This window comes from Stereum hirsutum (assembly GCF_000264905.1).
Source record: "Stereum hirsutum FP-91666 SS1 unplaced genomic scaffold STEHIscaffold_14, whole genome shotgun sequence".
Taxonomy (NCBI): Eukaryota; Fungi; Basidiomycota; class Agaricomycetes; order Russulales; family Stereaceae; genus Stereum; species Stereum hirsutum.
Window position 1 is genome coordinate 1,098,196 of NW_006763144.1, and position 14,351 is coordinate 1,112,546.

Genomic DNA, 14,351 nt, shown 5'->3' on the forward strand with positions numbered 1-14,351 from the left:
CTCACACTGCTTCTTGAGGAGATGGAGGCAGAGTACTTTTCTTCATCCAAACGGGCGAGTCTAGATGTGGCCCTAGCCTATCGTTCGTTGGTTTTACTCGCAGCCAACAGATTGTGGCGCCTGGCTGTCCTCCTTCTTCCTACTTGGATCCCCGAGCCCCACCGCGAATAGGCACATCACCTATCCAGAGACTACGATAGTCCGGTCTGCTCATAACAACCCCATTTGTCTCTAATGTGCGTTTACGGTTGAAACGCCAGGATGCGGCGAGGAGTATACTGTATGAGAGTCCCTTGGCGGATCCATGCAATTCCTAAAAGTAAGCAAGTTGCCTGGCAGCGTTCACGGGTCACGGTTTACTAAGTTTATGATGATTCAGAATAGAGCTATGTTTATGGAGAAGTAGTAAAGTCAGCATGTGCTGAGCACACGGCGCCTTCTCCTGTATAGGACTGTATCCTCCCAAGGACAGTAAGATCAAGACAGACAGCTTCGCATGAGAGGAAAGAAGTGGAGGTTTGTACCCGAACATCCGTTCCTGTCAACGAACTCTCTGTTTCCAACATTCCCCCATACCATGCGTTCGTTTTGTCAGATCATGGTCAAGTGGGGTTTGGCTGGTCTTTGACGGGACGTCGTGATAGCCAATCTTCCGACAGTAAAGGACTCGTCGACCTGACAATTCATGGACCAAAAAAACATAGCGACAATTACCATCACAACGTCCCATCACCCTGACATCCCTTTTTACTTCGCAGACGTAGAATTCTTCAACGCATCCGGGAACCTCCCATCCGTGATATCATCCGGCACCGGAACCGTATAATTCGCAAAACAATCAAACTGATAATCCACCTCCTCGATCCTCGCCTGCAGGCCACTGATGAACTTGTCGATCTCGCACAATCCGTTCTTGTCCGCCGTGCAGCCCTGGATGCCCGTGAGCGGGAGGACGGCGTCGTTTAGGACGAAGCGGATGTGGGTCGGGGTGTCAGAGGCGGGGCAGGAGAGGACTTGGCCGACCATGTTGGAGCCGAAGGGGGAGATGTGGGGTACTATCCATGTCTGTGTAGATGGTAGAGGTTATGTGAGTAGAACACGAAACAGGAGGATCAATTAGGGGGATTAGTACTGACTTGATCATCGGGGATGTGATCAGTGGGAAGGGGGCCAGGTGCAGAGAAGATGCTGAGGTTCATAGCAGTGACAATCGCACTGATGACTGGTGACACACACTATCATCAGCTATTTATAGCTAAGAAAGACACGAGTAAGGAGCTTACTCGTATCGTGAGTGGCATCAACAAAAATTGGCTGAGACAAGGGGAACGTGCTGAAAACAAACATATATGGGCGACAGGCATGAAGAACCACGAGGACCTCAAACACTCACACGTTGGAAGTGACGATGGTCTCGTTAACGGAGGTGTCGAATGTGGAGATTGGTGTTCGAGTCAGACGTGAAACGAGCTCTTGAACCCAACCGATACCCTGAGCGGCCACTGCTGGGTTACCGGGACCGTTTCCATACCAGAATGAGACGTCTTCAGGGGTATGATGTTAGATGGAAGCAGGGTTCAGAGTGACCCGAACGATACGCACCCAGGAAATACTCGAACTGCTTCCATTCCTCCTCCGTGAAAAGTGCACAGAAGCTCGAGAAGCCGAGGGCCACAGTCTACGAGTCCCAGTCAGCATGCACGACGCCAAAAGTCAACCGAGGTCCGTACTTCGTATGCACAAGTCTCTTGCATTGCAATGATAGTTGAAGCCGTGAGGTTCAAGCCAGTGATGTGTTTTGACAGCCTCTCGATCGTAGGAGCCGTATATATTTCAGCCCAAGCATTGGCCTGAGTACTCCCCAGAGACGCGACGGCGTTGTTCGCATTAGTACAGACGTCGTACGGAGCTAATGTGCTGTTGAATCCCGAGGACTCTATTTCGATGAGCTGATGATAGCTAGTCTGGTAAGACTGTACGCCGAAGAACCCTGCCGCGAACTGCAAACTATTAGATGAGGAAGGACTTTTAGCAACGGATCATGCATCATGAAGAGTTGATAACCACTCGAAATACACTCACGCTGAGTCTACCATGCGCTCTGAATGCACGAATCCAATCAGATCATGATCGGGCTTGAATAACGGATAACTTACCCTCTGAGGTGGTACGCCACACGGGGAAGTCGTTGAACCCCTTCAACAACTCACCGTACCTGACCCTGAAACCGACACCCAAACCATACCTAAATTCACGCGTGTGAGCCAAGTCATGTACTCAGAAAGTCTACGAAGAACGTACAATTGCTCACGTCCGAAAGGGGTCAAAATCTCAGCACCAAGCTTGTACGTCCAAGTACTTAGAAACTCCAGCGGGCCCGTCACGTTCACGGTCGTGTTAGCATTATGCAACGCGGCGGCCAATTGCGCAGGAGCAGCACCAGTGGTAGGATACCTCGCTCCATGGCGGTGGAGGAGGTGCGCTTGAGTGAGGGAACAACCCTCTGGGATCAGAGGCGATGACTCGTTGAGACCGAAGGTACCGGCATCGAGAGAGAACATAGGAGAAAGATTGCCCCAGTAGTGTTCGACATTGAACGTCTTCCCCTTGTGGTCTTCCGTGTCTGGACGGACGAGAGGGAATGCGCTATCGACTTTGGATAAGGCAGTCGCGGTAGCGATAGCTTCGGCCTCATCTCCCGCTACAGAACGAAATACATTACGAAGTCAGGGAGTCGGATAACAGGTATGGAAGAGAAGTGGGACAGACTGGGTGTGGGTCCGGGAAATCCCACCACACTCGCTTCAGGGAAGTTCGGGTCAGGAACGGTCACAGTGGCGTTCGGAAGAAATGCGAACGAAGTCGTCTCTCCAGCGGAGGAAGAGAGCACGGCGCGTGGAACATTGTAAGCTGAGACTTGCACCAAGTGAAGGCTCGCGACGAGAAAGACGAGACGCGTGAACGGGAACATGTCGATCGGCAAGGCGAAACGATGAGCTCGGGGCTCCAACTCGTCGAGGAGATGATGAGTTATGAGTTCGAGGACCGAGATCAGCTGCTCCATCCACTCTGCGTTGATGATATTTATATATAGTACTCATACTCGGGATTACAGCCGATTTGATGACGGGACCTATGCCCCTCAAATATGCTTCGCGAACGTGCATTTCCTCATCATCAGACAGGATGAAGACCTAGCCCGAATGTTTTATTTTTATACGAGCTATGATGGTGTGATTTGCCCCCGTCCGATGTACCGCGAGGCTTAGACGGCGTGGCATCGTAGCTACTAGACGAGGAACCCGCTGAGTTTGGGATCCCCCTGGATGATTGACAAGCATAGATTGAGAGGAATGAAGACGAGACTGTTGGCATAGAGCGTACGATATCAGGCAAAGCTGATGCTGCATGGTGTATGAGGGTCCCTATAGGCGACGAACGTGCGTTAGAGTCGGTATGGATTTGGAAAGAAATCATTGAGCGAGAAGGCCCGGCGTAAGCCGCTGCGGACCTTGAACGTTTCTTACGCCACCGAGAAATAATGTGGCCCTCGCGAAACGCTCCGAAACACATATTTCATCGTGACAAGAAAGTTGGCGCGTTCGGACACCGAGTCCGCGGGGCACCTCCAAGGTCATGACCAGAACAGTAGATAATCGATAATGAATCAAAGCGCGTTCTGCTTCAACAACGCCGTCGCCCCCTTGGTCCCCGCAATCCTCTCAAGTCTGAACCAGTCGTACTTTGAGAATAGGGTCCGGCAGGTCACGTCACCCGGCTGGACGTCCTCGTCGAGGAAAGGGTAGGAGAGGAGTTCGGTGTAGAACTGCGCGTGGTCGGGAGGACCATAGAAGACAAGGTTGCGGATACCTCGGAGTTTGTATCTATTGATGTGATGTTGAAAGATCAGAGGCTGAGATTGTAGTTGAACGAGAAGGGAAAACGAGGGGGGAACAGACTGACCTTCGGTAGAAGTGGAAGCGCTCGCTGATGAGGAGGAAGGATTTCTTTCCTGTGAAGAACGCTTGTCGTGCTCGAGAGATGTCCTGATTGGAGGAATACCTAAGAAGAGCAGTTCGTGTCAGCGATAATGAACATCGGTCTTGAGAGACGACTACGTACTCAGAGAGAACAGTGTATGAGTATCCTTGTTTGCGGAACTGGTTCTCCACACGGATAAAGTCGAACGAGGAGGGGACAAAGATCGCGGTATTGGCGCTTTGAACGGCAGACTTCATGATAGCGGGCAACATCTGGAAATTTCGACAAGTCATTATGAGGCAGAAGTGTATATGGGTTGAAGGCCAACTATACCTGTGTTGTAAAGTAATGGAACCGTTTCTCCGGCTCGTCCTTCAGGCTCGTACAGTCAAATTGTACAAAGTTCTGGGTTGTGGGGAGTGAGTGAGTACATCACTCGTTGTACGGGATTGGCAAGAAGCATACTTGATCGAGATCTTGAGGAACTTGGACAGGGGCCCATTGCCTTGTCGTTCGAACCTTGCCGGCGACATTCTTCAAGGTTTGGTTGAACAAATTCCGGGTCTCTGGTGTTTCATATGCCGAGAGAAGGACGGTTTGGCGAAGATATGCAGCACTGTGCAAGGCGTGATGAGGCTGGAGTAGTCGCAATGAAGTAGAATGCACTTACTGTCCGTCCAGGTACCAGGGCTTGATACGAGAGAAATCGGTGTTATGGGACTCTTTCGGGAGTTTGTTCAGGTGAGAGAACACGAACTGGCGATGGAAGATGTATAAGAGGATGGTGTGTTTACAGAAGCATAGATGCTTACCTGCACATGTTCCCAATTTTGCATTGTCAGGGTGTCCATTTGATCCACAATGAGCATCTCGATGGAAGACAAGAAGTCTGCTTTACTGAGAAAAAGTTAAGTTCGAGGAAGTAAAGGATGAATGGCCCGAAAACAACACTTACTTGTCCTTTTCTATAGACATCCTCAGGCCTAGCGGACTGGCTATGATGACATCACACGCGTAGAAATCGGCAAACAGCTTCACGCTCTTCCTCGTCAATTTGATCCCTACCCTAAAGTTGTCATCCATATTTCCCTTAAACGTCTCAACGTGATCCCGTGGATACGTCCCAGGTTCGGCGGTGGCCAACTTATCCACAGCTCCCTCAGGAAGACCAAATTCGTTGAGGAACCGTGCACGATTCTCAACTTGGTGTGTTGGAGAAGGAGTATGGGCGGAGAGGGCATCGAACCAATTGAAAGCGGAGGAGCGGAATGGGACAAGGAGGAGTATGGAGGGACGGGTGAAGCCTTGATCTTGGACATCTTCAGGTGGGGAAGCAGAAGCTTTGATTGCATGAGAGAGGCGCTCATTATTTTTGAGGACCCGTCGCCGCTTTCTGTACAAGTATTAGCGTCCGAGGAAGAATGTGAAGGTAAGAAGGACCGACTTCGTGACATGGTTCAGATAGTGTAGTGTGATTGCATCTCGCATCTTCGCTGCAGTATCCAGCGTGGTGTGGGTGTGGTGTAAATCACGATTGCTGGAGAGTACTGAGAGGGTCGTACTCTGGAGCTCACGGATCTCTGAGAAGGGTACATATCAGCGGAAATTAGGGCAGCATGGCTGTGATAGGTACCCGGAGTAAGCTTCGCCTGACGTTCTTGAAATGGCGTCCTCAGCCTCTCCAGAATCTATAAAACCAACAATATTTAAACATACAACACCACATAGCTATAGCATGTAGGTACTAACGGATTGTTGGCCTTTCGAGGACTGCTGAGGGGCTGAGGAGCCTGACGGTGTGCACTCAACCACAGTACCGAGTCTTCGAAGAGAAGAGGTAGAAGATGCCCATTCTCCTTCATCTACAGCTTTTCTTGATGACTCTGTTAAAGAGGCGGGCTTGGGCCCAAAATGATACTCATACGGATCTGTCGGGTCTTTTGGGCCACATGAGTTTGAAGCCTCCCAGATAAATTGTGGGGCGCACCGTCGTCCTTCAGATCCTCTGCTTCTATTGTTTTGTCCTCTTCTACTTCATCTCCTTCATCGTCCACATTAGTTGCGCCTGTAGTCTCCTCGTTGGAGTTTCCCGGATCGGAGGCTGGCTCCAGCGACCGTCTTTTATTCAGCTTTGTTGTTGGTAATGGATTATCCTCATGGCGTTTTCGTTTGGTGGACCTAGCAGCTGATACATTGAGAAGAGTAAGAAGACGGGTCGTCGGCGATGTTGGTTCCACAGCCATAGTTGTGTTTTCGCAGAAAGACAGTTCTGGAAAATGATTTTGCTTCAGAATATCGGTGGCACAGGGTCACATGATTAACGCGTCTCGTTTGTGGCTTTCGCGACGAGCGCCACTACTTCGTGATCACCGCGTTCTGTCTTCACCGTCGACCATCTCGTCCTTCCCCCCTCCGGCGCCCCTTGTTTCGAGGCTTTTCACGCGTATTTGAGCTTCTGAATTGTTTCTCTGGATTTTGAATTAACTTCTGGTCTCTGATCCACACCACCGGGCCAGGCCAGGGACTTTCGTAGCGAGATATACAGTCTTATAACGGCGCTTCCCATCGGAACAAGGATTTGTTCGAGTTCAGTCGGTGATCACGCCTGTGATGAGGGTTCTGTGTGTGGCAGAGAAGCCTTCCATATCTAAATCTATCACACAAATCCTGTCGGGCGGCCAATTTACCACAGTGTGTCCTTTCCCCCTCTTGTATGCCCATCAAGTCGCTCATGTCTTGAAACAGCGCAACACGGCCACGAACTACGTAAAAAACTATGACTTTACCTATAACTACACCCACTCCACATTCACAGTCACTTGCGTCGCTGGGCACTTAATGGAATACGACTTCCACGACACTCATCGGAAATGGCAATCGTGCGATCCCATTGCTCTTTTCGACGCACCCATCGAGAGTAAAACGGCAAAGGACAAGACTGCTATCGCGCAAAACATTTCGAATGAGGCGCGGAGAGCGGATCAGCTCATGATATGGACCGATTGCGATCGCGAAGGAGAAAATATTGGATGGGAAATTATGGTAACTGCTCAGAAGACGAACCGTAATATCATCGTCAAGCGAGCGAGGTTTAGTGCAATCATCGCACAGTGAGTTGCTTCACTCATATATTCGTTCGCGCAATCCGGTTCTTCAGCTCCCAATAATTATACAGACAGATCCATAATGCCGCCCAACATCCCATCGAACTTGACCTTCTACAAGCGCAGGCAGTCACTGCTCGCATAAACCTCGACTTGCGGATAGGTGCAGCTTTCACTCGTATGCAGACCATGGCTCTTCGTGACCGACTGGAGAAACTTAAAGAAGCCGGCGTCATTTCCTACGGTGTGTCAGATTTGTAACATGCGCTTGTCGACGTGTTTTGATTGAACTTTTACTCTGGAAGGACCCTGTCAGTTTCCAACACTTGGTTTCGTTGTCTCGCGCTACAATCAAGTGCAATCATTTGTTCCTGAGGCATTCTGGTACATTTACCTGTCGATCGAGCCTAACGCTGGCTCATCCAAGATCAATGAGGAAGTCCAGTTCACGTGGAGGAGAGGGCACTTGTTTGAGTTCGAAGTCGCTCTGGTCATCTACGAGGTAGTACTCGCCTCTCCACGGGCCAGAGTCACAAAGGTTACCAAGAAAAATACGAAGAAATGGTTCGCTATAGATTTTAGTCTCCTTTGACTGTGACTCATTCTATCCTTTAGGAAGCCGTTACCCCTCACGACGGTCGAGCTCCAGAAGGCTGGCTCCCGTCTTTTGAAACTCGCCCCCAAGAAGATTCTTGATGTATGCTAATTCTTGTCTCTTGAACTACGAGAATAATTTGCTGATCAATGGAAGGTACTTGCAGATTGCTGAGAAACTCTACCAACAAGGATTTTTATCGTACCCTCGCACAGAAACCGACCAGTACGACCCACAGTTCGATTTCATGTCTCTCATCGAAAAGCAGAACGTCGACCCAGAATGGGGTCAATTCGCGCATATGTAGGTAGACGCAGACGTCTTTCCATTGATAGTGACTGATATATGACATCGTGTAGGCTTCAGACTCAGGATGGCTTCAATGCACCCAGGAAGGGCAAGAACAATGACCACGCGCATCCTCCGATTCACCCGACAGCACACGCAGCAAATCTTGGCGGAGATGATAAGCGAGTTTACGAATTTATCGTTCGACGATTTCTGGCGTGTTGTTCGAAGGATGCATTGGGCTTTCAGACGACGGTCGATGTGCTCTGTGGGGGCGAAGAATTCTATGCTACGGGTCCGTCATCGTCACATCATGTTCTTTATACTCTGTTGTGCATTCTTGTTGAAATGTATCTAATACATCTTCATGTTACCCCAATCATGATAGGCTTGATTATCCTCGAGCGGAATTTCTTGAACGTGTATCCCTATGAGAAGTGGAGCGGGAAGGAACTACCCGACTTTGAGGAAGGAGACGAGTTCATGCCCTCCGTTTGTGAGCTTCGAGAGGGTGTCACTTCTCCGCCGAACCTTCTTACCGAGGCTGATCTCGTCGGATTGATGGACAAGAATGGAATCGGTATGCACACCCCTTAACATTTCTCAAAACATTTACCAAAGGAGGGGTCTGGACATAGGTACCGACGCGACAATTGCGCAACATATCGAGACTATCATTGAACGCGGCTACGTTATACCTCGGCCGGATGGGGGAGTGAAGTACCTCGTTCCCTCGACGTTGGGTATCGGACTGGTGGATGGATACAACGAGATCGGCTTCGAGAAGAGTCTGAGCAAGCCACAACTCCGACGAGATGTACGTTCACTCGTTGTCCTTTCTGAACCTAGCCAGTCCAGCCCCCATATCAACTTCACCCTTCTTTACTGATCAATCATCTCATTGCTGCACCTGCCAGACTGAGCGCAATCTAGTGCAAGTGTGTCAAGGACAGAAGTCCAAGACCGACATGCTTTCCGAGAGTATAGAACAGTACAAGGAGATGTATATCCTGGCCAAAAGAGACTTCCCTAAGATCATGGCCGTGAGTGTTTTCTCATGTCATCACAGACGCGGGTTGACCATTTTTTCATGCCCTTCTTCGGTACATGATATTGCAGGCCGTTCGGAGGCGGCTTGATGGTCGCGGCAACGCTGGCGCAGCTGGCCAAGGTGATGGAGGCGGCAGAGGGCGAGGAGGTGCCCGTGGTGCTGGGCGTGGTGGGCGTGGCGGTGGAAGAGGTGGACGAGGCGGAGGTAACGGTGGTCGTGGAGGTGGGGACGATGACAGCGACAATGAAGGACCTGGAGGTGGAGGTGGGAGGGGTCGAGGTGCTGCAAGAGCTCGAGGGTCCACGCGCGCTGCTGCACCAGCCTCTCGTGGACGAGCGACAGCCCGCGGTGGCGCACCGAGAGCAGCCAGCCCTCCTCCAGATATGGATGAAGAAGGTGGAAGATATATGCCCTTTTTATAACTGCCTTTCCTTCGCTCAATATAAATTTTCACCGTTGTTCACGCAGAGTTCTTCGCGCCGCCGCCGCCGCCCCCTCCAAAACCGCGGTCGACTGCCGCTAAATCGACTGCCGCCAAATCTGCACCAACGTCCACTTCGAATGCGAGTTCTCGAGCTGGGCCAAGCAGAAACACGAACGCAAACAATTCGGACGAGGTCCGTTGCGACTGTGGCGAGATCGCTATCGAGCGTACGGTTACGAAAGAGAGCATCAACAAAGGCCGCACTTTCCGAAAATGTGCGACAGAGAAGTGCAGCTTTTTCGCATGGGGAGACGAACCCGTAGCTTCGTCGTCGGCTTCAACATCGGCAGCTGCAAGAAGAGCAGATCCGATGCCGGCGCCTGTTCTGGGGAAGAGGGCGTTCTCTGAACGTTCAGTAAATCATCGTCGTTCCTATCTTGTAATTGTCGAGCGATGCTGACTTTATTTTGGCTTGCCGTGTGTTAGGATTCGAGACAATCCTCGAGAACGGCCGAGGAAGGGCCTAAACGGTGTAATTGCGATATGACCGCCATCACGAAAGAAGTGACCAAGGATGGCGCGAACAAGGGACGGAGCTTCTGGACTTGTCCTAACGTCAAAGTAGCGTCGTGTGGATTCTTTGAGTGGGTGGCGGAGGGCGTGGGTGATAGTGGTGGAGGAGCTGGGGGGAGAAGCTCCAGTGTGGGTGAGGTCAAGTCGGGCGGCTGCTTCAAGGTGAGCAGTCCGTTTGCCTTCAGAGAGATGAATCGATGACAATGTCATTACAATTGAAGTGTGGTCAAGAAGGACATTGGGCTAGTGGTATGTGTCTTTCATGTACAGACATTCACAAACAGCACTCAAACATCGTCCAGCATGTCCAAATCCACAGGGTGGCTCTGACTCCAACAAGAGGTTCAAGTCTGGAGGAACATTTGGAGACAGTGGTGGTACAGGTAACGCATGCTTCAAGTGCGGCGAACCAGGGCACTATAGTAATGGTATGTTCTTTTGCCGTCGATGCTCCTCTATGCTCCCCTCTTTCGAATATCTTCTAAACATTTCTTTCTAGCCTGTCCAAACCCGAATGGTGGATCAGGCCAACGGACGAAGTCCTCAGGTGGAGGAGGCGGAGACAATGCATGTTTCAAGTGTGGCGAGTCTGGTCACTACAGCAATGGTGCGTTTCTTTAATATAACCATCCTTTTTTTGGCGACTGACACCGACTACACCTGCCTTCGACGAAAGCCTGCCCAAATCCTGGAGGCGCTGCGAAGCCGGCATCTCGGGCTGGCTCAAGAGGAGGCAAACGAGGCAGAGGTCGGGGTCGGGGACGGACAAGTGGAGGGAAGTCCCGGGGAAAGTCCTCAAAATCGGCCGGCTCGATGTTCGGCGCTGCTGATGACTTTATGTGAAACGTTAACCGTGGACTCTTTTCTTTTCCCCTTTCTGTGTTGTGGCGAGGATCCTAGTTTTTTTTTCCCCTGCTTATCGCACTCTCTTGTTATCGCTGTATTTAAAATAGAAATTCCTTGTTCATTATAATGCTGCTGGCTTTTTGTGTAATTTGGTTGTAACATTTTTTGGAGGATGGGTAGTGTTGGAAGATGGGATTCAGTGGATATGCACCTCGTGAGCCTCTGTGGTAAGCTCGATTGACAAGCTCGATCAATCTGTTCGTCACGGTACTCATGTTCCTGATACGCGCTGCTTCCACCATGATCCAAGTAGCATTCAACTCCTCAATCGACGAGCTCGTTGAGCTGAACAAAATCAAGACAAAATTGATCTGATATAACCCCGCACTGGGCCATGAGCAGGTCCGCGTGAGCCCGCCCCGCACGGGAACATCGCCGTTTTCCCCGGATCTGTTTGTCGGACTGTGGGGCACTTTGCGTTTTGAAATCAAACATCGTCTTGTCGCCTGGCTTCCGTCCGCAACACATCCACTCCGGCCCCGGACACGGAGAAGTATACAGAAGTGCAGAACCATGATTGGGCCTTGAATTGATGGTCTCGTGTCCATTGATTTTACATTTTAGCGCTCGTATATATACACTGGCAGGCCGCTTTGCAATGACGGCTTACTCTGTCCCCCCGCCTCCTTTCTCCACCCACATCACTAGCTCCCGTCAGGACAATGCCTGGGTCTATCGAGAAGGAAGACGAGTCTATGCGCGAGACGGCCAAGGTGGACTCTCCGAGTCCGGGCGATCTCTATGAGCGGGATGGCAAAGAGGAGAGACGAATATTCCGTAAGATGGACATGCATCTTTTGCCATTCGTCTCGCTGCTTTACCTGCTCTCGTTCTTGTGCGTATCGTTATGCTATCCACGCTCGGCGGCGAAGGCTAATTCTGCGCACATCACGACAGGGATCGGTCGAATGTTGGTGAGTGGCATGTCGCATGTTCTGCCTCACGCTTTGGAGCTCAATGACTTTACTCTTACAATACGTAGGGAACGCGAAGATTGCCGGCATGGCTACAGACCTGAAATTGGTGGGCCTGCGTTATAATATCATTGCCGCTGTGTTCTTTGTGAGTAGCGCTCTCATTTCTGCGAACAGGCCGTTCTAACGGAAACTTAGCTTCCCTACTGTTTCGTAGAGATCCCATCGTATGTTCGAAATGTCCAGGCAGAACTTGAGGCTGGTTTGTTGATAAGGTCGACACAGGAATATCCTCTTGAAACTTACGAGACCTTCTCGATGGAGTACGCAACTCCGCTTCTCGGTCGGGCTTATCGTCCATCCTCAGGACTGACCTCTCTGCCTTTTTTTTCCAGTCCCTTCGATCATGCTTGCTTGGGGACTTGTGATGACTCTGATGTGCCTCGTCAACAGTTATCACGGTCTAATAATGTTTGTCCTTTTTCCAAAACGAGTGGACGGTCTCGATGGTAGGATACAGTTCTGACGGGCGCCTACAGAGCCCGGATATTCCTTGGATTGGCCGAGGGAGGTCTTTTCCCCGGTGTGACGTTCTACATCTCGCTCTGGTTCGTGAGATTTTCGTTCGGATGCCCTAGCTCAATGCAAAAGGTCTGCGGTTGCTTACTCCTTCGGGTGCATCAATAGGTACCCTAGGCGCAAACAGGCCAAACGCATTGCTATCTTCTTCTCGGCTGCAACGATCGCTGGAGCATTCGGTGCGTGGCACGCTAATTTTGTTTCCATTCATTCATCTTACTCAAATGTCGGCGTGGTGTTTCAGGTGGCATCCTCGCGTGCGCTTACTGTCTTTGTCTTTTTCAGAAACATACTGGCTAACTAACCGTTTCTTTCTTTCGCCACAGGTTTGGCATTGAGAAGATGGAGGGGTGGGTCTTCCGTCTTACGCACGTAGCTTGTTTTCGCGAGGGGTCCTGATGGGGTTCTTGGTCTCTTCAGCATTGGGGGCCTGCATGGATGGCAGTGGATTGTGAGTGATTCATCCGATACGACCCAGTGTGCAAAACGAACGGCTAACAATTCATTCGTTCAGTTCTGCTTGGAAGGACTTCGTCAGTGTTGCTGTTACTGAACTCTCTCCGTTCATCCAAAACTGACATCTCGGATTCTGGCAGTGACCGTCATCATCGCGGCCTTAGCCTTCTTCTTCATGCACGATGCGAGCATCTCTCATCTTCGTCGGCCATTATTTCGATACTGACACTACTTTTGGTCTGTTTGATAGTATCCGGAGACCGCGACCTTCCTGACCGACTCCGAGCGCCGCCACATCGTGGCATTACTTGCGGAGGACTCCAAGAACCTCGCCAAAGGCTATTCTCACAAGTACTTCTGGCAGGCCATCAAGGATTACAAGTCATGGATGCAGATCGTCGTTTATATGGGGTACGTCTCTCTACATCTTTAGTCGCCATTGCTTTGACGCGCACTGACTTGCCTACTATCTGATTGTGTTTAACCTTTTGGATCAGCGTCCTCATCCCAGTCTACGCCGTCGCTCTCTTCACACCCTCAATTATCGCCGGCCTCGGCTACGCAGCGGCTCGTGCCCAGTTACTCTCCATCCCACCATTCGTATGTGGATGTCTGATGACTATTGTCGTGGGCATATACTCCGATAAGTTGAACTTGAGGGGTCCGTTCATTATGGGCGGGGCATTCGTGAGTCTTGTCGGGTATATCGTCTGTTATACGACGACGAGTCCTGGAGCGGGGTACGTCGGTAAGTAATGTTCCTCATAACGTATATGCCCTGTGCCAGTTGTCTCCACCATGTGCTAAACGGTGAGCTTGTATGATAGGTGCTATCATCGCGTGCTTAGGAGTGTACCCGACGATTGCTGTTAACCTGGCTTGGGCGGGGGGCAATGCGGGTGGCGATGCTAAGAGGGGAGTGGTCATCGCTATGGTCATTGGTATCGGAAACCTCGGAGGGTATGTGTTATATATCTCGCACTCTCATGCGTTCGCTAACTGGCAATCACGATGATTTTGTCATTGGACCTTAGAATCTGCTCGTCTTTCATATACTACGACTCCCCACGATTCCACCACGGACATGGCACCATGATGGGCTGGCTCGGTCTCACGTACGTTCCGGTCTTCCACTTGATCAACGAGCACGACTTACAGATGTTTCGAACATTAGAATTATCTCGACCGCGGTCCTTATGTGGAGATACAGCGTCATCAATGCCGAGAAGGAGGCCCTCTGCAAGCGGGAGGGCATCGATGACAGTAGAGAGGAAGAGTTCAGGGAGCTGGGCGATGAGAGCCCTTTGTTCAGGTTTGTTGGCATCCACTTGGCATCTCTTCTATTCCCTCTCTAATCTTAACTCCTGGGGCTATAGGTACACTATCTGAGACTTTTTGGTGCTGGTCTTGATGATGGCGGGGATCCCCAGACTAAATTATGTTGCAACCTACCAAAACCCTGCCGTTGTGTAAGGAGGAC

The 14,351-nt window shown here is 50.7% G+C and overlaps 5 protein-coding genes across 5 annotated transcripts; 3 read left to right on the top strand and 2 right to left on the bottom strand.

Annotated features, from left to right (window-relative positions):
- Window positions 1–747: 747 nt before the first annotated feature.
- STEHIDRAFT_64300 (phosphoglycerate mutase-like protein) lies at window positions 748–2,971 on the bottom strand (the record flags this gene model as incomplete). The annotated part of the gene is made up of 9 exons (XM_007307772.1): window positions 748–1,065; window positions 1,137–1,222; window positions 1,284–1,333; window positions 1,394–1,544; window positions 1,603–1,678; window positions 1,731–2,007; window positions 2,153–2,245; window positions 2,302–2,701; window positions 2,770–2,971. The coding sequence occupies 9 exons, from the start codon at window positions 2,969–2,971 to the stop codon at window positions 748–750; spliced, it is 1,653 nt and encodes a 550-aa protein (XP_007307834.1).
- Window positions 2,972–3,667: 696 nt separating this feature from the next.
- On the bottom strand, window positions 3,668–5,553 carry STEHIDRAFT_64361 (DUF1253-domain-containing protein; the record flags this gene model as incomplete). Its single annotated transcript, XM_007307777.1, has 9 exons — window positions 3,668–3,884; window positions 3,964–4,062; window positions 4,123–4,253; window positions 4,315–4,386; window positions 4,447–4,597; window positions 4,652–4,737; window positions 4,794–4,878; window positions 4,937–5,374; window positions 5,426–5,553. Coding segments are annotated over 9 exons (1,407 nt in total), but the record flags the coding sequence as incomplete, so codon positions are not given.
- A 1,038-nt stretch (window positions 5,554–6,591) lies between these two features.
- On the top strand, window positions 6,592–9,107 carry STEHIDRAFT_102441 (prokaryotic type I DNA topoisomerase; the record flags this gene model as incomplete). The annotated part of the gene is made up of 10 exons (XM_007308069.1): window positions 6,592–6,672; window positions 6,727–7,091; window positions 7,157–7,329; window positions 7,391–7,649; window positions 7,701–7,782; window positions 7,847–7,983; window positions 8,040–8,263; window positions 8,357–8,548; window positions 8,607–8,785; window positions 8,886–9,107. 10 exons carry the CDS (start codon window positions 6,592–6,594, stop codon window positions 9,105–9,107), a joined length of 1,914 nt encoding a protein of 637 aa, XP_007308131.1.
- A 449-nt stretch (window positions 9,108–9,556) lies between these two features.
- STEHIDRAFT_124271 (uncharacterized protein) lies at window positions 9,557–10,876 on the top strand. Its single transcript, XM_007308070.1, has 7 exons — window positions 9,557–9,636; window positions 9,738–9,858; window positions 9,930–10,178; window positions 10,238–10,265; window positions 10,319–10,444; window positions 10,516–10,623; window positions 10,693–10,876. Exons 1-7 carry the CDS (start codon window positions 9,581–9,583, stop codon window positions 10,857–10,859), a joined length of 855 nt encoding a protein of 284 aa, XP_007308132.1. The 5' UTR covers window positions 9,557–9,580; the 3' UTR covers window positions 10,860–10,876.
- A 670-nt stretch (window positions 10,877–11,546) lies between these two features.
- STEHIDRAFT_124272 (MFS general substrate transporter) lies at window positions 11,547–14,340 on the top strand. Its single transcript, XM_007308071.1, has 19 exons — window positions 11,547–11,757; window positions 11,820–11,836; window positions 11,905–11,984; window positions 12,035–12,063; window positions 12,122–12,159; window positions 12,232–12,307; window positions 12,376–12,444; window positions 12,524–12,594; window positions 12,660–12,672; window positions 12,742–12,765; window positions 12,836–12,866; window positions 12,930–12,948; window positions 13,012–13,055; window positions 13,122–13,282; window positions 13,369–13,619; window positions 13,699–13,831; window positions 13,906–13,986; window positions 14,046–14,183; window positions 14,248–14,340. The coding sequence occupies exons 1-19, from the start codon at window positions 11,585–11,587 to the stop codon at window positions 14,258–14,260; spliced, it is 1,461 nt and encodes a 486-aa protein (XP_007308133.1). The 5' UTR covers window positions 11,547–11,584; the 3' UTR covers window positions 14,261–14,340.
- Window positions 14,341–14,351: the final 11 nt, after the last annotated feature.